The 23,781-nt window shown below is 40.8% G+C and overlaps 1 protein-coding gene across 1 annotated transcript; it reads left to right on the forward strand.

Moving 5' to 3' along the window:
• Nucleotides 1–8,475: 8,475 nt before the first annotated feature.
• fndc5a (fibronectin type III domain containing 5a) lies at nt 8,476–17,846 on the forward strand (the record flags this gene model as incomplete). Its single annotated transcript, XM_079261832.1, has 3 exons — nt 8,476–8,659; nt 17,510–17,599; nt 17,707–17,846. 3 exons carry the CDS (start codon nt 8,476–8,478, stop codon nt 17,844–17,846), a joined length of 414 nt encoding a protein of 137 aa, XP_079117958.1.
• Nucleotides 17,847–23,781: the final 5,935 nt, after the last annotated feature.

Raw genomic sequence — 23,781 nt, forward strand, 5'->3', positions numbered from 1 at the left:
TTTCTGCGTGAACCCTTTCAAGTATGTTTTAATGATATAATCAGGTTTACCAGGTTCAGCGCAAGCTCTGGTGCAGTTTGTTTGATGTGTGAATGGATCCATCTGTTGGATAATATGCCAAGGGAGTGATTAAGTGATCTATGTGGGCAGCTTCCATATGCTAATCACTTGGCAACCATAGCAACAGTTATCAATCAGAAAGAGAGCAAACATAACCCTCTTTTTGTCTGTTATATGTCAAAGAAAATTTTGCTTTTTGTAAACAAAGCAATGATCTATGTCAGAGTTGAAGAAATAAATGTGTTCCCCAGAGCTAAACGAAAACAGAGGAGGCAAGATCTAACCAAGAGATGATGGGCTTCATTTGCGACTCCACTGGTCCCATCAGGCTCCCCAGCCCCAGACGCATGTCCTTTAGGCTAAACAGGTACACAGCAGACAGCGAACAAAGCAAATCCCCATCAAACATCCGTCCTCCCACTGAGAAAGATGCAGTTGGTCTCCATACTGTCATTCGCTGTTAGTCAAGTCATCCATCAAAGCGTCAGCAGCAGGCTTAGTGAAATGACAGAAGCCATTTCTGAAAGTATACAAGAGGAGCAGCATACATTGTCCTTTACTCAACTGTAAGGTTTGTACCTGTCAAAGCTCAAGTGAGTGTAGTTATTCAATAACTCATTGACTGCATCTGATTGGCTAAATTAGATTAATGTCCGAACAAAGGGCTGAAAGTAGCCGCACTTAAAGCCTCCTCTATTTTCACCTTTCAGCTGTGCTCCCTGATACAAACATCTATCATTTTCAACAAGACTGACTTAAATTGATCCCTTCTGTGACACGAAAGCGAAGTCATCTGATTGTTCCAGACGATAAAGGCGACGCTCATCCTTGACTTCACTTCAAATGTAGTTTCTTGTGTACAAAGTAATTAGACAGAATTGGTCGGGTCTGAACTAAAAGCATCGAATCATTATATACTCAAGGACACGTGATATAATCATACATAACCAGAACATTTTTTGTACCCTGAATACCTTTGGCAGAACCTCTGAAGGTTTCCAGCTGTTATCTAGTTGCAGGTTCTTTAATCATCTAATCTATTAGATATGAGAGAGACCATCGTGCAGCCCTGAACAACACAAACCGTAATTACAGCCTCTGCAACAGCCGAGGTCACCAAAGTGCACATAGAGACACGCATTCTCACACTTAATTATGTAATGAATGCAAATTATCATTCTCCGTTTCTTGTGGCGTATGACCCTAATTAAACTGGAGGTGTGTTCAGAATGCGATACCAAGCTGGAAAACACACACAGATCTGTTGTAGATCGTGTTTTTGTGACGATGAGGAAGTTGAGGAGGTGGAGTCCAAAAGTCATTAATGTCGCTGTAACCATATGTGTTGGGATCGGGGTCATTTTTTTTTTCTGCACTTGTGTATCCAACTAAAAGACAGAGACAGTAAATGCGAGCCATTAAGGTTAATAAAGGCTTACTGGGGTGAGAATATTTCCTACTTCTCTTCACATAGTTTCTGTGCTGGTAGAGAATCAGAAATTGGTTCAGTTTATGTTAAATAATCCCAATCCGATGCTGAAGTACAAAACAAATCTCAAAAATCTAAATTTGTCTTTATCTGTTTGACCCTGTGTAACTCCATATTTTATACTTTTTTTTTTTTTTTAAATCTAATGCTCTTTTTCAGGAAAGATATTTGCATTTTCATGTTGTAAGCTGTATTTAATTTGATTTGGTCTATTAGGGAGAGGACATGGTAGTTTTTGTAGAAGTTTGTAGCCTAGCTTGAAGCTGTTTTTATTAAGCAAGTGGGTGAAAAAAGGAAAGCAGTTGATCCTGTTTGCAATGCTGTAGGGGTTTATTGCTTTTCATTTGTCTTATTACTGCCATAGACATCGTATATACATAGTCGCCCCATAGTGTCACGCTGCCTATACGAGCTGAAGTCTCATTGCGTGTCTCCCATTTGCCTCCAATGCATTTATTTGTTAGGTGTAGGTTCAACCACAACAATATTTTCAAAAATTTTTTGCCTGATTTTTTCTCACAGTTTGGTTTGTTATAAAGGGCAGAGATATTGTTACAATACATGTCACTGTAAAACATTAAAAACAACGTGCTTTTATGCTAAAATATTTTTTTAATGCTATTTAACGAAGACATAAGGTGGCTACAATATTAATAAATGTATAAATGAATTTGATACTAACATGTTGTATTGTTTATTGATGCATTTGGATTTATCTATCTACTTTTATCCGGTTAAATAACAAATTCTGATTGAACCTTGTGAAATGTAATGTAATAGTTGCTGGATTTCTCTTGACTACGGTGACTTTTTCTTTTATTTACATTGATTAATGTATCAGTATGGAGATACAGTTGTACAAAGTCTGATAATAAAATATTGTATCAAAACTGTGCAAGTCAGAAGTTACCCAGAAAAACACTCGAAGAGCGTGACCCTCTGCCAAGTTCCAGGATCCAAACGGTGATCTGGATCACCACCAATTAATTCTTCCTTTTCACATTTCCAACAAGTCCTGAAAATGTCATGAAAATCCATCCATAACTTATCTTGAACACAAACAAACAAATAAAGCCGGTAAAAACATAACCTCCTTGGCAGGTAATTATGCTGCCATGTAAAACTCTCTTTGTTTAGCATTAATATATTTTTCCATAAACACCTCATAGGAGTAAAATTTATCATTTGCATTTAGTAGATTATTCACTGTGTTAATATTATTAACCAATTATGTGGAAAAATGTTTTGTTTTTGTGTAATATATTTGCGTTGTTCCACAGAAAACATTTATGTGGGGAAACTACGTTGACTCTGCAGCAAGACTTGAAAGTGGAGACCCATCCAATATGGCGGCGACGCTGGTTCACTCTCCAGCGTACAATGACGCGTCTATGTATATACATAGACCGTATATGAAAGATGGACGGAGCCTTTGGCGGTAAAAAGTGAAGCCTATGCGGAAGTACATAAAACTGTAGTTCCCTCTTCATCCACTAGGGGCTGGCTGCAAAACAGAGCGAATCCCCATAGACTCCCATGTTAAAAAGACCAACTTCACAGCAGAAATAAACATGTTTACAGCCTGGTTCAAAAATCCATTTTAGGTTTAATATGTCAGGTTTACATTCATGACAACTGTGGGGGGGGGGGGTGAATTTTTTTCTAACTCGCCCGTTTAAAAGTAATTTAATCTCAAAGTTCAGCAAATTTAGGGGTGCGTCCTTTTGATTGACAGGTACCAATCTCCCGCTTTAAGTAAGAAGAATGTAGAACAATCGCTGTTTTTAGCCGGTTAACAAAGTGACTTAGTTTTAGCCTGCTTACCTCCGTTAGCTGGTTATCGCCTGTTATCTCCAGGTTAGCTCGGTTAGCTACAGGCAGCTCTGAGTTCACTCGATGTCAATCATCCACCGCTTACAGCCCCCCTCTCTACCACTTTGCCCATATATGTAGTTTCCGGGCGAGACGATGCGCATGCCTCTGCCAAGATGGCGATGGTAGGAATCGCCCACCGAGCTTCAATTCAGCTCTTCAGAAACATATGGGTGACGTCACGGAGGCTACGTCCATCTCTATATACAGTCTATGTGTATATATTATGTCTATGATTACTGCTACCTTGTTCAAGTCCAGGCTTTTTGGAGCTCTTTTAGGTGGCTGTGCAAACGACTAATCTGTAGCAACTGTGTGACAGCTGTATCAAGATGGAGCAAAATCTCTGAGTAATGTTTCAAACGCCTCGTTGGTGCCAGTCATGTGTACCTAATAAAAATGGCTGATGAGTGTATATAATGAAGTTTGCACCTGCGTTGCCTTTTTCACATCCTATGTTGCTATAGAAACAAAGGAGCTCATGGTGCACAAGCAAAAACTGTTTTTTTTTTTGGTTTGTTTTTTTGTGTTGTTTTTTTTTTAACTGCAGTTTCTAAAAAAAAAAAAAAATCTTAAGGCTAAGCAGAGTTATTCAGAAAATACACTTTAAGTGATCAAAAACAGCATTTGTATGTGGACAGCAGGCCAAGACACAAACAGAAAGCAGTGTTGGGAAAAATACCTGTGACAGAGTTGTACAAAAAAGTCTAATTGATGCTAAAAAGATGCTTTACAGTAAAGTTGGATCTGAATTCAACAAGTCTCATAATGTCCCCAAAGTGATGGGAGATGTTATCTGGGAACTATGGATGTCATTAATCGCTTAATCAAAGACTTCTATTTTGGCATCCTTTTTCAGGGGTTTGTGCACAAAAAAAATCATATTCATGCATCATATACTTGTTGATATATCTTAATACTTTTTCAAAAGCTTTTGAGTGTTGATGTCATGAATGAGACTGCTTTACCCCCCAGTCTGCACTGACTATTCCCCAACGTCTGGGGAATTGCTCTCTGTTTCTTTACTCCATCGCAAATCCCACCTCATAGAAAGGATTCAGCTGAGCCATTTATTCACACCATCTGAATTCTGGCTTCCTGCCACGCTGGCAAACATGAAGCAATGTTGGAGAAACAGCTTTTTTCCTTTGCTTCATAGCACAGAGGATACAAAGACCTTTTGTTTCTGTCTCTGTATTTGCAGATAGCTTGTCGCCTCCCGTCAATGTGACCATCAAAGAGGTGAAAGCAAACTTTGCTGTGGTGTCATGGGATATTCCAGAGGGAGACCCCATCATTGGCTTCGCCATTACACAGCAGGTGAGTAATACATTCTACATTAAAGACGAGGTAAAAACCCAAATTTACCAAGAATGTGGACACAATTTTTAAACATGTGCGGTCATATGAAAACGAAAATGCACCCTTTGTCAAGTCTAAAGTCTTACTTCTCAGAACATATTATTAAAATAATAAATCAGCTGGTCCTTACAAAAAAATTAAAAAAAATAAGTAAACCCTGACTGCTCCCATGGGAGTTTAAAACACAGGTAGCAGCAAGGAGCTGCTGATCAAATAAACTTGATTCATTGTCAGTAAGCAGGAGAACTTCTATTAAAAAGATTTTTTTTCCAATTTTTAGACATTGCGAAGGAGGAAAGACATTAGCAATAACGCAAGAAGAACAACTGCCTTTGCCTCTCATTCAGGAAAGGACTTTTCTAAACAATTTGTTGCTCATGAGAAAGTGAACCCCCCCCCCAAGGTCAGAATATAAGATATCAAGAAGCTGCAAAACAAAACAAAAAAAGAAAAGAAAAAAATGGGCTACATCCCTGTTAGTTTGGCTTATAACAATTAGAAAAAGAGACTGAAGAATTAAGGCTTGTTTGCAGAGGTTGTGGGGGAAAAACAACGTGACAGCAAAACATTTCTAACCTAGCAAAACAAAAATCATGGAACAATGTTCTTCGGACAGACCAGAATGCACCGCTGCATGTCTGAAGCAAAACAAACAGAATATCAGCACGGTACCTCATAGCAACTGTCAAGCACGGTGGGGGAGGGGTGATTATTTGGGCTTTTCTTGCAGCCACGGGACCTGAACACTTTACTATCTTTGAATTATGTATGAATTAATATGTGTACTAAAGTATTTCAGAGCATGAGGCCATCTTTCTATCTTTCATCTTGTCCTGTCCAGCATCCTGACAGCAGAATGATGGTGTGGCTGCCGTGTTGTGCTGAACACATTTACTCTTCCAAGAGGAGCCCGTGGATAATGAGGCTCCCCTTGGTTCTTTAGCTTAATTCTTTATTTCATTATTTATGTCATAAGTCTGTTATTTCAGCTTATAACTGCTGAACCGGACCGGACCGGAGAAAAAGAGATAATAGAGCGAAATGATGAGGGAAAAAGACAGAAGAAAAGAGACAAATGATGGAGAGAAAGAGAAAGGAAACAAAAATTGTGGGTGGAAAATTGGAAAAACAAAGAAACTGAACAAAAAGTAGAAAACAAGCCACAGCAACTGTCACAACTTCTCTACAGAAGAACATCTTTTACATTTTTAGAGAATCAAGTATCTGAAGTTTCAAAGAAAGCAGAATGGACATCCTGAGTAAAAACCAGAAGTAGCTACAACCAGAGCAGCAGCCGGTATGGGTACAGGGATGTGGGTGTGTGTTACCGTGTATGTATGTGTGTAGGGGCGTAATTGTGTAACTAGGTATGAATGTGTGTAGAGGTGTGCGTGTATGGATGTGTGTCTGTGCTCCCATATGCATGGGTGTGTGTTTGCTATATATTAGGGATGGGTTATGTTAGGTGATCATGTAAATTCAACCTCAGCCCCTCCTAGAGTCAGGGACAGATCAGGAGGGCCCCAGGCCCCAGGAAACCAGAAGCCACCGCAGGGAACGGAGGCGAGGCCGCCCACCGCAAGGGCGACCGCATACCCGCCCAGGCAGGAAGAGGCAGAGGAAAGCCACCGCCAGAGGCCCCTCCCCTGTCAGAGGGGGCAGGCCCCAGGGGACCCGGGCTAGCAGACCGCCAGCCCCACCTGGCACCGGCCCCCCATGCTCGAGTCAGGGACAGAACCCAGGACCCCGTGGGCCCAAGAGCCACCCAGCCCCCCAAGGAAGGCCCAGGACCTGGGAGAGCAGGGCCAACACAGACAGCCGCCCGCCACAGTGCCCTGGCCAGTCACACCAGAGAAGCAATGCCCCCCAGCGGGCCCCCCCTCAGCCCACGACCCCATTTCTCCCCCTGTCACCCCAACCCCCATACCTCCCTAAGCACACCCCTACCATACCCACCATGAGCTATTCCCCAATCCAACTCCCTTTCCCCTACCCCACACTCACCCTCCCCCTCCCCCAGCTCACCCCTTCCATCTTCCCCGTCTAGCCGCTGCTTCTGAAGGAGCAGCCCAAGCAGGCCACAGGGCAGCGAGTAGGGGTGGGAAAATCGGATCAGACGCCGGGATTTTTTGCTACACAATTTTAAAATAGATTTTTTTGTTCAAAAAAAAAAAAAAAAATCAAATAAATAAAAATAACCCATTATACAATTCTTTTGTAATTTTTATTGTTTTTATCGATCTTTTTACTCGTCATCTTAGACATTATATAATATTATATAATAATGGTCTGGCTACTGTGTTGTTTTTTTCCTCTTTTAAATCAAGAAAAATGACCAGCAAAAAAAAAGTTTTGAACATTTTTCATGTTTTTAATCAACAATAATCAGCAATATGGAAGAACTGAGAGAATCGTAATTTAAATTAAATTATTAATTAATATAATATTAATATATTAATTAATTATTAATATAATATTAATATTAAATTGAATCGGCACCCAAAAAATCGGAATCAATCAAATTGGAACAAAAACATATCGTCACAGCCCTAGCAGCGAGGCCATCTTTCTGTCAGCTGTAGGTCGACCCAATCTAGCTCAGCAGAACAATGATCTCATTACCAGCAGCCGCAATTTCACAACATCATTGCTCAAATTTGTCTTATAGAAGTCAGGAACTCTCTAATCATAAGGGTGGAGTTAGTTTTTATTAGTTTTAACTGGTTCTTCATCTGAAAGAGGCTTGATAAATAATGATGTTGTGTAATATTCCATTAGTCTGTATTCTGACTTGTCTGCTTTTATTGAATTACTTTTTGTGATCGACTCATCTTTTGATATTACAGAAAAAAATAGCCATAAAAATGCAGTTTATTATTGATGCATTTACAACGTTTTCATTACATCTTCATAAATTTTGTATTGCACTTGATATTTCTGTTCATATTTAATAGGTTTGGCCAGTTGTGTCAATAATCTTTATTGCTTTAATATAGATTCAAGAATGAAAAGATTGCTAACACCCTTTTGTTGGTCTATTAAAACTAAAACTGCAGCCAGAAGGTTGTTTGTTTACATTAGTATCAGTTGTCTTCATCTGTTTAGGTACAGACTAAAGAAAGCTGGATCAGCCGTTTCCCTCCTGCCTCCAGTTATTATGTTATGGATCCAGTTTCAAACAATATGTTCAGTGTATGGACATGAGAGGAATTTTGAGAAAATACTCACTCAGTTTGTTAAACAGCAGAATGGGAAGCATGTGTGATTTGCATTTTAATTTCAAAGAGATCAAATGCAGCTAAGCTGCTTGTAAAACCAGTTATGTTTAATGCATCAGCCATTTCACATGCACATGGTGACATCAACATAAACCCTCCATGTTTATGTCTGCGGCACACTTGAGCAGCTGCAGCTCCCCCTAAACAGACAAAACTACATAAAGGACAAGATTACATACATGAAAACAAAGCTACGCTTTTTCCTGTGCCATCTGGAAACCCTGACACCAGTTTGCAGAGGTGAATGCGCCTCCAGTTTGCAAATGTGGACTGCAAGAGATAAAACATGGCGTGCAGCAACCGTAAACTATGCTTTAATCCCAGTCTGGTTGACCCTCCACTGCATCCACTGTGTCTCTGAGCACTGACTGAACTAATAACCAATATCTCCTCCAACAGAAGAAAGATGTGCAAATGCTGCGATTAATCCAGGAAGTCAACACCACCACGCGCTCCTGTGCATTATGGGACTTGGAAGAAGAGACAGACTACATTGTGCATGTCCAGTACATCAGCATGTCTGGGACGAGCCCGCTGAGCGAACCGCTGCTCTTCCGAACGCCGAAGGAGGCCGAGACCCAGGCTTCTAAGAGTAAAGGTGAAGCAGCAGGAAGACAAAACATGCACGCTTGTTTTCAACACTTGGGGGAGGGGGGCAGAGAAAAGTGCAAATCTGTTTCTGTCATCTCTCAGTGCTTGAATGCAGCAGGGACTTGGTCTTCTGACAATGCAGTGACAGATTTTGCCTAAAAAACCAAAAGGAATCAATAGACACACAAAGCGTGAAATGAAATTTTACAGCAGAGTGCTTTGGAAGCGTGCCCCTACTGACCACAACTCAGGAGCTAAACTCCTGAGGGGGGATGCATACTTCACTGCGTATTGATGTTCCTCCGCCGGTCTCACTCTGCATGCACCGCTTGCACAACTGCACTGTAAACCAAAATGAGGGAAGGCATTTATCAGACAGAGAGGAGGTAGCTCGACTTGCTAGGGGTGGAGAATCGATGTGCTTTTGCTGAGCTGCCTCTCCATCTATTCCTCCTCTCATTTACTCTAAAGTCTCATAGCGGCTTGCTGTGCCTCAGAAGGTGTGGAGCCAGAGGGAGTCTGAACTTCTGCTGCGGTAACAAGTGGGATGGCAGAGAGATGTAGAACATAAAAACAATCACTGCAAACCAGTGAGGAGATGCTCTGAGGCCTAATTAGTAGCGGATGTGCCGTCTGTGTGTTGATTCTGCAGCAGGGAAGAATTTAGCGAAATCAATCTCTGTACACAATCTAGATAAACAAGAGTGTTTATTTACAGGTTTAGTCCTTTTCTTGCACTTTTTATGGGCTCATTTCTGTTGGATTTTCTCCTCCTGCTGTTTGCAAAAAGCCATGAAAACAGAACAATGGCTGAAATTCAAGCACTTTGCATGGAAATAAAGAGAAGTGCCTCATAAACACAAACAGCTTTATTGAGAACTGCAATTTAACTTTTATGGGGGAGCATAACTACGAAAATTATCTGCTTAAATCTACGCAACGTGTTTGTATAATGCTCAATAACTTAAACAACACGGAGCTATAGCAGCATAAAAGCGAACTTCAGGTGTCATTTATCAAACTGTTTACTAGCAGTGTGACGCTTACTGTTACATTTCTGTTAAAGGTAGAGTATGTAAGATTTTCAATATTTTCAAAATAAATTAACTAAAAAAATAACTACAATCATAATTAGATAGTCTTTTAAACATGTAGGTTCCAGTCTATCCATATTTGATGCGTTATTAAATTACAAGTTTAATTAATGACAAAGACCCTTCTTGAATGTTTTCTGACCAGTAAAAAGAAAAGAAAAAAAAATACTTTTTTTCCACCAGTAGGGGGAGTATAAGCCCATTTATTGCAGAGCGGCTCTGAGCTACAGCTCACAAGCGATTCCTGCCCTCATTGGAGCTGGCAAGGAGGAGGGGTGAGTTTTGTTCATTACTGCCAACCTGTGGTCATTTGTGGAGGTTGCACTTTTGTGGTTTTGCTCACGTGTTTGCCACCTGGTGGTGGAAAGAATTGCCTTGAAATCTTACATACTCTGCCTTTAAATGTTGTGTTTTTACTCAAGTTAAAGGAAAATTTAGTTACAATTCATAACACGAGACATTAATGTGTGTTAGGATTCTATTAAATCTCCACATATACCTTCACTACATCATCCTTCAACCTACATATGAAAGGTTGAAGCCGTTTTATCGCCTCCTGTCTCAGATTAAGGAGATCTCCTGCATCAGATTAGACACTATGACACCAAACAGTTGCATACAGAGATGAAGAAAACCCTTTTTTCCTCTTTGGATTGTCTTTTCAAGTCCTGGTGAGACGATTCTGTTACTCATATTGAGAGCAAGGCTACCGATTTCCACATGTAACATTTAACACAATAGCTAACAAGAACCCCTCCCAGAAGTCAAACTCGGCCTTGAGATGTGTGACTCACCACTTTCCATTTTTAAAAAAAAAATGAGATGGCTGAGTGGAGTACAGATGTTTGTTTGCTTGTTTCATGTGAGAGGCAGTTAGAGGAGGCAGCCCTCTGACTCGGTTCGCTCATCCACAGCCGGAAAAACCGAAGATCCCCACATATTGGCAGGCTGTACGTACACACTCAGTGAGTCCCCACTCGCTGCAAAGCAAAAAAGATTTCCCCCACTCCGTCACACGTCTGCCAGCATCACAAAGCAAACATCCACAGAGAGCAGATCTTCACGGTTTAGCACCACAACACACATCCTTCTGGGTCTCGTTTGCACTGCTTTCTCAAGGATGTCTGTTTAATCAGCTAAGCAGCGTCGGAGCAGAGGAACATTTTGATGGCAGAGCAGGTATTCTTAAAGTCAACATTTTGTAATTTCAGTGGAAAAGCGCTTCTACCGTAGGATTCAAAGTGATGTTTGTTCATTTCCCAAACGGCTCAGACAGCGATCGGTGTAAAAAATCTACCTGCATATATTGGCTTTTTGTAAGACTTGGGATGATCTGAAAGTTTCATAGACTTATAAATATGCACAATTCTTGTCGCAGAGTTCTGACTTACTAATTAGATCTAGTCTTTAAGGGCAAATAAAAGTACATAGCGAGAGTTTCAGCATGTCAGTGCAGCTGTTGGTCCCTTGTCTTATTATGACAACTAAACATCCAGAGGAAAAAAGAGCGGTTTTCACGGTCTTTTCTCAGTTTCCGAGCCTTTCAGTTCTGCTGTATCACGCTCATCTGAGAGGAAGGAGAACAGGATGAGCCTGAAATGCCCAAATTATTCTGTGTTTGTTCTCTTGTCATCTTTCATGATGGGTTTAAGCTGCAAGAGATCAAAGGAAGCAAGAAGAAGAAACAAAAATAGCGCAACCTGTTCACAAAACAGGGGGAAGAAACAAATCAGAGAAGAAGAGAACAGAGGTGACTGACTTGGGGGGGGGGGGGGGGGTCAAAGAGGATGTAGCAAGACGAGGAAATAACAAACCCTGTCAATTAAATTCTGCTGTCAGAAACACACAAACTATGAGTGTTTTTGGCACATGTGCATCCACCCTGGGAGTTTTGTTTCTTTAATCCAGACCCACAAACATGAAAAATAAGAAGTGCTGCTAACAGGGCTGATTGGTCTCCTCAGATCTGGTGAAGGTAGAAACTTCCCTCTGGTCTTGCAGGAAAATTCTCAATAAATGATGAAGGAAAAGCTTCTTTTTCTTCTGCCACCAAGGAATTCTGTCTGTACTTCAAAGGTGGGATGCAGTAAAACACTGCGAGACATTCCTCCTGACAGCAACGTTCAGTTCAGCTGCATCTCAACAACACTCCCAGGGCATGTAAAAGAGGAAGGAAGAATCCCACCCGGCTTAAATGCAACAGCTTAACATTCAGTTGTTGAGGTAAAAGTAATCTCTTTCCTATTGATAATGAGATAAGAAAACCAGCATCATTCTCGTGCCTCAGTGTCAAAACAATGCAACGTTTCCAACCTTAAAAATCAGTCCTGACTCATTTTGATGCTACGCTGATTATCATGGTGCACATCCCTGGAACTGTTGTTCAGAATCCAAATCAGAAGATTTTTATTGCCATTGTCTTTGAACAATTCACAGACTAGGAACTTGTTTCAGTGATAAAGTGCTGAATAATAAAAATGATCATAAAAACACTGAATAATAATATAAAAGTAGAAAGACAGCTATTTTACAAATAAACTAAGAGCATGCAGAGAAATTAACATTATATGCATACAATTTTTTTTTAAAATGTATAATAAAAGTAAAATAATCTCGTAATGAACAGTAGCATCTGAACAACTGTGCAAATTGGCAGTGCATCATCCTGAGGCTGCAGCATTTTACAGCACAGTTTCACTTTACACACCAGCAACTGCACATCAATACACCAGATATTTTGAACATGTACTGTAGCCAGTTCTTCATACAAATGCAAAAGGACATTATTATAGGAAGAGAGGAAAACAAAGAGAGAAGGAGACAAAGTGAGAGGAAAGAGAAGGCTTTACTCGCCAGAGAGCTGGACGGACAGGTAGGATGTGAGATGGAGGAATCCAAGAAGAAAATCTAAAGAAAAATCCAAAGTTCAGAAGTGCTTTATTAAGCAAGAGGAATATTTTCAATTCAGCTTTATTTGTATAGCACCACTTCACACCAATGTTGTCACAGGGCACTTTACATACACATCATTTCAAGCCAGTTGATACATAGACTATAATAGAAACCAACTGATTGCATTGAATCATGACTTTGATCCAATCTCCCATCCTGAGCTGCACGAGGCGACAGTGGGAAGGAAAAAACTCCCCTTTAACAGGAAGAAAACCTCCAGCAGAATCCGGCTCAGGGAGGGAAGCCATCTGCCTCGACTGGTTGGGGTGGAGAGGACAGGAAAGACAGATCAACATCTATTTTAATCTCAGCTTTGCATAAACTCGTAAAAGACAAAAGGAAAGCAACTGGCTAGACTCTTAAAAAGTCAATGCAAAATACGCTGATCATCCACAACATTAAAACCAGGTGAACAGAAAACTCATCGAACCATCCATCCATTTTCTTTACGGTTTAGTCCAATTCAGGGTCGCAAGCAAGCTGGAGCCTATCCCAGTGATCACTGGGCGAGAGACAGGGCATGTCCTGGACTGGTCACCAGTCCATCGCAGGGCCAACACAGAAAGACAAGCAACCATTCATGCTCACATTCACTCCTAGAGACAATTCAGAGGAACTAATCTGTAAAGCGTCTTGAGATGGCATTGCCGTGATTTGACGCTATATAAATAAAGTAAATTGAATTGAATTAATCAACCTAACTTGCATGTCTTCGGACAGTGAGAGGAGGCTGGAGTACTGGGAGAGAACTAACGCACCCACAGGGAACAGAAAAACACCTCAGATCTCATATAAACCATCCATCAAACACTGGAGAAAAAAAAAATCACAAAGCTCTCATATTCCTGTCCCTGTGGGGCCAATCTGTTGCACAATGGGGTCCTGCACAGTATTAAGCTTGTGGTTTTAATGTAGTGGCCGGCAGGTGAACAAGGAAACATGCAAAGTTTAGCTTCAGTTTCAGAACGTAGATGTCTCATCACATTCAACGCTTCACAAACTCATTAACCTCCATGTCCTTAAGACGAAAATAAGCCGTTTCCTACAAATGATTCTAGGAAAGATGCGGTCAATACAATGGATGGACAGCCGTTGTAAAAACCCTGGCCTCCTAAAGAACTTGGTCAGTGAGCATCTGGGCTGTTCCAGCTGACCAGTTTGCCCCAGTAAACACGGCTGGCAACAACATTAGGCGCCCTGGGCTGTTGTGCTTTGATTATTTAATACAAGGCAACAGAGGCCAATTGATCAGCCGAATTTCTTGTTGGTAAAAGTCACTGGAGCGTGGGGCTCCTGCACGCTGGGCCCCTCCAAATGTCACCCGCTGAATCTAATAAAGGGATGGCGTGTAAACTTTAGGTCACGCGAGAAAAAGTTGCTGTTTGTTTGACAGAAATCTGCAGGCATCTACAGAATAACAAACACACACACTTGCTGGCTTCCTGGCTGTATGAGTGTGTGATTGCTTTTATGTGCCCTTCATGGGCTGAAAATCCTCATTTCTGATAGTCTGCGCCTGTGCAGTATTCCCCTGCTCATGGAGAGCTGCAGGTGTAACTGAAGACAAAAAGACTGCAAAAAACTACCTGAGTAATAAAAAATGTTAAAAAGGAAACCAGAGAAAAAAGCCTTGAATCAAAAGAGCAATAAGAAAAGATATAATAACTCGGATATCAACCCTATTCATCCAAGACAATTCACACTCTTGGAGGAAGCTCAAAAGACCTCAGGAGTAAGAATACAGACCTTGAGCAGCAGCTGTCTGAAAGGAAACTCTTTCAGTAAAACCCCAAATGGATAAAATGACAGAGCAGCGTAGTTCAGTGAAGTCTGCTGCTGCTGCTCTTCGGCAGCAGACACCTTTGGAGCGGCAGAGAGAAGAAGCTTAGCAGAGAAAACCCTGCGGAGAACAGGAGGGTGACTGTAAGAAATATCCCTCTGAATTCTTTATGGGCTGCTCAGCGCTGCTGCTTTCAGCTTTCAACCCTCCTGCCAGTGTGGAACTGAAAGCAAAAACAGCTTAAATCTTACATTTTCTTTCTCTCCCCTCACTTTTTTCCCAGTAACCTCACATAAAACAAGCTCTATGCGGAGATAAAGTAAACACTGTCAAACAAATGACTGAAAGCGGCATGTTTACGGACGGATAACACATGAAACTTCACTTTTCCTCATTGCAAACATTTCCAAATGCCTTAAAGCCTCGCCACACAAGTCCTTAAAGGATCTTTACAATGTTCTAACTTACATATATGAATAAATAAAGCCATTTCTAAAAGGTTTACACGCGTCAACATGTTTCTTAGTAAAACATATGAATATGAATGCAGATAAACAGAATGCAGTTATTTGCAAGTCTCATGTACACATATTTTATTCACAACAGACCGTAAAGAACATATCAGAAATTTAAACTGATACATGGAAAATATTAGCTCAACTGAATCTGACTGCGGCAACACATCTAAAAAAAAATAAAGCTAATAGAGGAGCAACAACAGGCTGGACAAGTAGCGGCGCACAAATCAAAAACAAATCAAGAAGCATTTGACAATTATCTGAACCAACAGGCAACAGTAACATGACTGGGTTTAAAAGGAGCTTCAGATGGGCTCAGGATCACCGGTACTTTCAGGACCATTATGTGAAAACATATCCTAAAACTACAACGTCTTTCCTGTTGCAACTTCTTTCGACGACGAACGGTGCAATCCAACGCTGATGCTCCTTGAGCTTGAAGTTCACCTTTAATCTCTTTAGAAATCTTTCTGCGCTTTTTTGCTACCATTCGTATTATCCGTCTCTCTGATTTGTCATCAATTCTTCTCCTGCGGCCACGTCCAGGAAGGTTGGCCACAGTCCCATGGATCTTAGGCGGCTGTTGTCAAGGAAACATCAAGCTGCTTGGAGATGGTCTTACAGCCTTTACCTTTAACATGCTTGTCTCGTTTACTTTCTAACCTCCTGAGACAACTCTTTCCTTTTCTTCCTCTGGTCCATGTTGAGTGTGGTACACACCATGTCACCAAACAGAACAGTGCCTGCCTGTAGTCCTCTTATGAGGCCCACTGACTGATAACAAGGTATCACACATCTGTGAGGCTAAATAGTGGACACACCTTGGACTAACATGTCCCTTTGGTAACATTATTTTCTAGGGGTACCAACACTTTTTTCCAGGCCTGGTTCATGAAGTTTTTTTTTTATTTAACTCTGTGAAAGCATGGTTGAAAAGCAAAGTCTGACTTTCATAGAATTTTTATTTATTATTTTTGTCAGATTCAAGCTATTTCTGTGACCATTGTGAGTTTTTCTTTCATTGACCAAAGGGTACAAACAAATGTTTTGTCCACATCTATACAGTCCACACAGCATCCCAGTTTTTGGAATTGGTGTTGTAAATCCTTTAAAGATCCATAAATTCTGTATGATGGCTCTGACTTGACAACAAAGTAGGTCGTCGAAGAAAAGAACACAAAAAGCAAAATGAAAAGGAAAAAAAAAAAAAAAAAAGAATACTTGGAATGCAAAATCTCAGCAACAGCCATGAAGTGAGGCGAACAATACTGTATTTATCTCTGAGGAAAACTGCAATGTTGTCATAGTTCTTTTAAGTATAAAAAATTAGTGTATAAAACTATTTGGAAAAACATAAAGTACACTCATTTTCCTAACCCCTTAATCCAAATCAGGGTTGCAGGGAAGCTGGAGCCTATCCCAGCAGTCTTTGGGTGAAGGGCAGGGTGCACCCTGGGCAGCTTGCATCGCAGGGCCACATAGAGACAAACCATCACACACGCTCACTCCTAGTGGTAATTTAGAGTAACCAATTAACCTAACATGCATGTGGATTGTGTGAGGAAGCCGGAGAACCTGGAGAGAACCCACGCATACCCAGAGAGAACATGCAAACTCCACACAGAAAAAGGCCACTGACCAAACCCTGCCCCAGAAAAGGATCCAACCAGTGACCTTCTTGCTGTGAGGCCACAGTGCTAACCACCATGCCACTGTGTAGCCCCATAAAGTACATACAAAAATAATTACAAAAAACAAATCAAAAGGTAAATAAAAAATTAAAACCTTTGCACAACAGCTAACATGACAACAAAGTAGGCTGTTAAATAAAAACAATTAAATTGATGAAATAAATAGGAGAAATAAAATACAAAAACAGATAAAACTAAAATACTAACTAAAAACTAAGTAAATATCTGTACGATGTACAAAAAATATTTTAAAAATAATAAAGTTAAGACGCAGCTGGGGTGAAAAAAACTTATTTCTTCCCACTACCTGTCAGCAAACTTATTCCATTTTTCACAAAATGTATTTCAGCTAAAACAAGACCACAGTTCCCATTTCCACACCACAGAACGAGCTCAGTGTTTTTACTCGTATACGTACCCTTTAAAAGTAAAAAGTCACTGAATGTTTCTGAATGTAACCTTTTATTTTTCTCCTTCAGTCAATTAAATCCTGTCTTTCTTCCAAACACCAACTTCAAGTTTCCTGTTTAAACACAGAACAGGATGAGATAATATGAAAGTTTGCTGGAAGGTCATTGAGTGTAAAAGAAGTTATTCAAACTTCAAACCACATTTCTCTAAATGGTGCCATGAACAATGTTTTTACGCATTAAACATAATGGGAAACCATAGGGAAAAAAAATCATGATTATAGTTATTATTGATAATTTTAATGACCTAAGTGACTTAAGCAAACATGGTGTTCTCATTGTTTTATGTCTCTGATAGTTAAATCATCTTTTTTTGTTAAAATAATCTCTTTTTGCATCTTGGCTCCATCAGACGAAGTGACAATGGAGGAAGTGGGCCAGACCACCCAGCTGAGGGCGGGCGAGCTCATCATCATCGTGGTGGTACTCATCATGTGGGCAGGTGAGAACCGCTTCCTTTACCAAGCTGGGATGAGACAGATTTAACGTGCGCCGTCGCCTCTCTGTGGCTTTGTGCTCGGACGATGACGCAGCTGTCTCTCCACCCAGGTGTGATCGCCCTCTTCTGCCGCCAGTATGACATTATTAAAGACAATGAGCCCAACAACAACAAGGACAAAGCCAAAAACTCCTCAGAGTGCAGCACTCCCGAGCATCCAACAGGGGGGCTGCTGCGCAGTAAGGTATAACCCACCCCCTCCTCTTCCTCCTCTTCTTCCTCCTCTCCCTGGGAGCCTCCCCTCCCTCAGCGGCGCCGGGCAGGTGAATCATCCCGGCCACTTCTAGACTTAATTTTGTTCCACGTCATCAGCTCTCATCGAGTCATCCGAGCACCGCTCCAACATGGCGCCGCTGCCTGCATGACCACAGCTTTCAGCATCAAACAGCGAAGGCGCTGCCGCCATGGCTTCCTGTCCGTCCCTGTTTTAGTCAATGCACAAAGCCTCATATCATACTCGTATGTGCAAAATAGCAGAAGTCAAAATTAAGCTTTAATCTTTGCACTTTTTGCTGCAAGCGTTAAAAAAAAAAAAAGAGGCCTCATGCTCATCAAAGGAAGTGACCGTTTGATTCCTTTGCCCTCCAGCCTTCTCACGCCATCTTCTTTCTTCCAACAGTTCCCCAAGAACAACAACAACAACAACAGGATGCCATCTGTCAACATCATTGAGGTGTGACGGCCAGGACGTGTTGTTTCTATCTAAAAAGACTTCAAAAGGCGGCGTGGCCCCTTTTCAGCCCATCTGCTTGTCAGGAGGATGCTGGGACTCTGGCGACACCGATACTGGTGCTGAGCTGAGGGGGAAGTCGTCCGCTGGCAACGCACGCCTGGCTGCAGAGCCTGCAGGGAGAGAGCTCAGCATCTGCTTCGTGCTCGGCGACTACTGTACGACAGCGAAGCCGGTTCTAAGGCCGCATTGGGGTGGGGGTGGGGGGGAGGGACAGCGGATAAATCAACCCAAGGGACCAAAGCTGACAAACGGAGCCAGAGACCTTCTCGCTCTCTTGCTTTTTTCTTGTTTACGTTGTTCAGCACATTGTCACTCGCCATGAACCTGAACGCCTCTGTGGTCCGGATGGCGGAGGCGTTAAAATCATGATCTCATCATTAACCATTTATTTGTTTGCTGTTAGTTTGAACAAAGTGCCACCAGCACAACTGTTTTGTTTTTTAAGATACCTTCTTCTTCAGAGCCTGCCCCCCCCCAAGGTATCCAGACTCCACCTGACTAACTGAAGAGCCATCTCCCAGATGCGCCGCAATGATGCCCGAGCGGTTTCAGAGGGATCACCCAAAAGCCGACGAGGCTCCTCTGATCTAAACACTCGAATTCAAAGAGATCACTTCTTGAATCATTTTGATCGGCAGGATTTTTATTTCCATATTTTTATTATAAATTTCTAAAATGAAACATTCCACACAGAGAATGAGCCCTTTATCAACTCCTGATGTCCTTCTGGGAAGATGCAGAGCTTCTGCAAGGGGAGCGCATTCATCTAACAAATGAACTTCTAACGGGGCTGGACTCGATGGAGATCCCTTCAATCAGCAATAACAGCCCTCAGTGGAGGAACAAGAAGCCAGACTCTGCATCCCAAACTCTCAGCATGTGGCAGGTGAACCAACCTGCACACCCTAATATGAGGGAAATAAACCTTGGGCTTCATTTTCAGTGGACGCTGCTGTAAAAATGTTTTTCTGTTGGCAAGCATGGAGAAGAAAAAAAAAAAACTTTTTTGTGGGCCCAACTGGCAACCCTGAGACTTCTTTACGACATCCTGAAAGAGATGTCGAGACAGAAGGGCTTCTATCAAGACTTTTTCCACAAACTCAAGTCAACATTTAAGGTTGAAATTTCTTGTTTAAAAGGCTGAGTATCATTGTGGTGTTTTATCTGTTGCCATGCGGCACTGTGAGGGGTTAAATTGTGTATCTGAGGGCTGATTCAAACTCTGTAGTGATGCCTTAAAAGTAACGATAACCTATGATTTGCTTAATAAGATGTAAAGCCCTGGATCTCACATTTGTGTCATGTTATTTATCTTTCACCCAGAACTGAAAGTGTGCAAAGAGAAGGGAAACATCGCAAGACGATGACGTGTCTGAAAGAAACAGCAGGCAGTTGATGTGTAAATACATTTTATAAGCCTTTCTTGTTTGGTGGTGTCAGTTTAGAGAGCTTTTTCTGAAGATTAATGTGGAATACTAACTTTATCCCAACATCAGAAGGGACTGCTACTGGTGAAGATTAGGGGAATAATTTTAGTTCATACATTGATGTTAAAGTCCTGTTTTTTTTTTTTACACTCCTCCACTCTTATGTATCTCTTCTTATATAATGTCATTGTGCTATTTATGTGCAATAAGAGGAAAGTTTTTGAGGAATAAGCGTTAAAAAAAGAAAAAGCCCTGGAGGTTTTTAATGCTTTAGGGTCATTTAGTGAGTAGAAACTGCACAGAGAGGCAGGCTGCTGCACACACACACTCATTTCGCTGCCATTTATTGAAAACACAAAACGAACGGGTCGAAGCCTGTTTGGTTTTGAGCTGAATGGCAAAGAGGTGGTTAACAAAGAGAGTGATGAAGGTTTCAGCTGAGTGGAGAGGAAGGCATGATGACTAATGTAAAGGTAGACTTTTACACTTTTACTTATAAAAAAAAAAAAAAAAAGAGCCCTTATAACTGATTTAATACATTTACATCTTTTCGGGACAAACTTTTTGGAGCTGCTCTCTGCTTCAGAGTGATCAGCACTTCTTAAATAACTTGGTACAACTGAAGGTTAAATCCATTTTACCCCAAAGGAACACTGCACCCGTAAGCAGACTCCCTAATCAATAGGCATCCATCCACACAGTAACGGCTAATCATGATCTGCTGAAGTTTGCCAGCAATATATTCCTGAACAGCAATCCCTACAATTATCACCGACCTTCCTCCTCTTCTTCAGCTGCGATACAAATTTGTTGCTAGTACCATAAACCACCAATAGTTACGACACATTTTCCTTCTCGCCAATGTAAATATACTGTATTCCTTAATATTTAAATGTAGGGCCGCTGTAAAAATTCATTCCTATTGCAGGCTTTTGTCCAACATGTCTCTTTAAATCTTTAAATGTTTTTTTCTCACAGAAGGAATATTTCAGGGTACATGAAATTAGCAGTTCCTATGTACAACAGCAAGATAAATACAAGGCTAAGTTACGAGTATTGAAGGTTTTTTTGTGCACGTGAGTGACAAACTGGCCGAGCCGTAGTCATGCTTTCATGGACGATCTATAAAAAGGTAAATGCAGGTAGACCAGCTTCCAAAATGCATCTACAACTAAGATTTTTCCATTTACATGACCCGAATCGCGATAAATCCTCATCTCATCCCAGCCGTTTACTTTCCTGTGTTTGTGTTGTCATGGAAGCGTTTCTCAGACGTTCCTGCTGATTCTCTGCCTTCAGAAGCTAATTCAGCAACAACTAATTAAGCAAACAATGTCTATCCTCAGAATTATGTAATCAGCATGCTTTTACTACATGTGTAACCCATGTTTTCCCACCTCCTCCTGCAGCATTTCTTGCTCCCATGTAGGAATCATTGACCCATCCGACTGCTGGCTCAGCCAGAACATACATTAAAACATCACTTACTAATATCCATGTCAGCTTTTAAATTTAAATGGAGTAGCAAGAAAATCTTTTCCATAAAAACACTGATCAGAAGCATAAAGCCAAGGTGGTCTGGTTAATGGTGAACATAAAACCAACCTCATACTGGAAAGGCCCTACCAGAGACGGAAATTACTGGAAAAACAGTTCAGACTTGTCAGTTCTTATAACAGGGGTATTCAGCAACATCCTATGAGGGCGGCAATCCAGCAGGTTTCCCATGGATTCCCATTTCAACACACCTGAATCTAATTAAATGGATCCAACAACCTATCAGGATCTGAACGGACTCATTCGAGTCAGCTGTGATGGAACAAGGATGCATGGAAAACCTGCTGGACTGCAGACCTCGTAGGACCGAACTGATATAATTCTTTACCACTTTCTGTAACATGAATCATCTTTTTTCTTTGAGAAGCCAGTCACTGATGTTTCACAAGTAAAGGTTGCAGCTTCAGCGCCATGACACTTCGCCGAATAAACTCAATACTGGAGCTTGATTTTTACACAAAACTGACCAGTTAAAGACACAGTGCTCTTATACTGGGGGGTGTTTTAACTAGTCTGCCACATAAAACTACACAGGATACAGAATCTGCATCCAGACACAGATGTTGGATGGTTCAGATGAAGCAATGGGAGTCAAACACCCAAAGGCGAATGTTTTTTCCTTCATCCTACGTTCATAGTGGTGACGACTGTCAGAACGCAACATTCTGCGACAGACTTTAAGGGTCAAACTGGTTTCAGCAACAGAGGACTTCATTTCAAGCCAAGGGCATTTTCTCATGGTAGCATCTGTTCAACAGTTCCAAGATGTGCTTGTTGTCATAATGGACTGAATCCAGTTCAGGATTTTTTTTTTTGCATTTTGTTCCCAACGTCCATAATGCATATTTTCTATTACTCTGAAACTCCAACTAAGCCTTGTAAGTACACATATTTTCTGTACTACATTAAGAGGGTTCTTGAAATACAGAAATGAGCTCCACAAAGAAGCATGGTTTAGAAACAAACCGCTTTATTAGTGCCATCATGTTTATATTCATTGTATCAGAGTGTACATCGGTCATTGCTTTATGAGGGCTAGCATGGTTTAACTATTATGCACAAGATTACACTACTTCAATCATGAGGACAAGAGTGTATGCTTACTTGTGTATGCTTAAATGAAATAAAAAAATATTCAATATTTTCCAATCAAACAGCTGTACATGGTGTTAATTGAGTGCAGTTAAAGTAAGTAAAATCCAACCAGGGCTTTCTGAGCATTTTAAGAAAAGACATTTTACAAAATTCAGGAAGATGATAAATTATAGATGTGCAGCTCAAACTTCACCGGGCTTCAGCTGTCAAGATTTTTCTCAATTTTTCTTTATGCATTCAGTTACTGGGAGGGATCAAAGTTTACCTAAGAAACTAGTGTTGGAAAAAAAATGTTTAAAAAAAAAAGAAAAGGAAAGAAAAGAAACCCAGCGCAACAACATGGTTTCTGGCCAATCAATTCACAGACAAGTCAGCAAATCGTATGAAAGAATGCACACGAGTCCTTAGTGATGGAGAAAACAATGGGACCTAATAAGAAAACAACAAACCTTTTTTTTTTTTTAGCTTATTAAAGTCCAACAATACATTGCATTTCCTGCATCAATACTAGAATAACATGAAGGATAAAAACAGGAAGTTTGCCTGGATTATGTGTTTTTTTTTCTGCTTGGGAAAAAAAAAAAAAAAAAAACAGACTTAAGTGTGTAATGGTCAGATAAACACCAGCAGCTTCCTCGCTGCGGAGAATCTGCTCATGACTCCACGAGAGAGAAGAAGAAGAGAAAGAAACCTGCAGGGATTACGGTGAATAAATCTAAACAGATGAAGGGGAAAAAAAACATTAAAACAGACTATTACATATCTATTACTAAAAATTAAGTTCTCACATGCATGAAACTACTAAGTGCTTCGTCTTAAACTTTAATTACATGAAAACGTCTTAAAACATGCATTATATCTATAAAACAGCGCATGCAGAATTATAAAGAAAACAAAAAAACAAGATATTTAAATTCACACACAAAAAGAAAACATGCAAGCAATTCAACCAAACATGAAAAGAGTGCAAACATTAATATAAAGTTTAAGATTATTTAAATGCTTTTCTGTATGTTTGGTCCACTTAAGGAAATGGACTTCGTTCGAATATTTTGGGGACTTTGCAGAAGCGCTTGTGTGCACCTAAATTCTGAGCCTGCCATTCATCAAGGGTCATCGTAGGGGTCTCGCTGCCAAACTGTTTTTGGTAGTTTCTGAAAGTAAGCACAGGTTGAGACACATATTTCATGCTGGTTGGACTCATCTGCTTTAAGACTGCTTTGAAAATGACATGTCCGTTTTAGGAGTTCAACACAAATGGCGTACCTGCATGTAAGATCAGAGGGGTGCTGCCAGTGAGCTCCATGAGAGCC

This window comes from Telmatherina bonti (genome assembly GCF_933228915.1).
Source record: "Telmatherina bonti genome assembly, chromosome: 22".
Lineage (NCBI taxonomy): Eukaryota > Metazoa > Chordata > Actinopteri > Atheriniformes > Telmatherinidae > Telmatherina > Telmatherina bonti.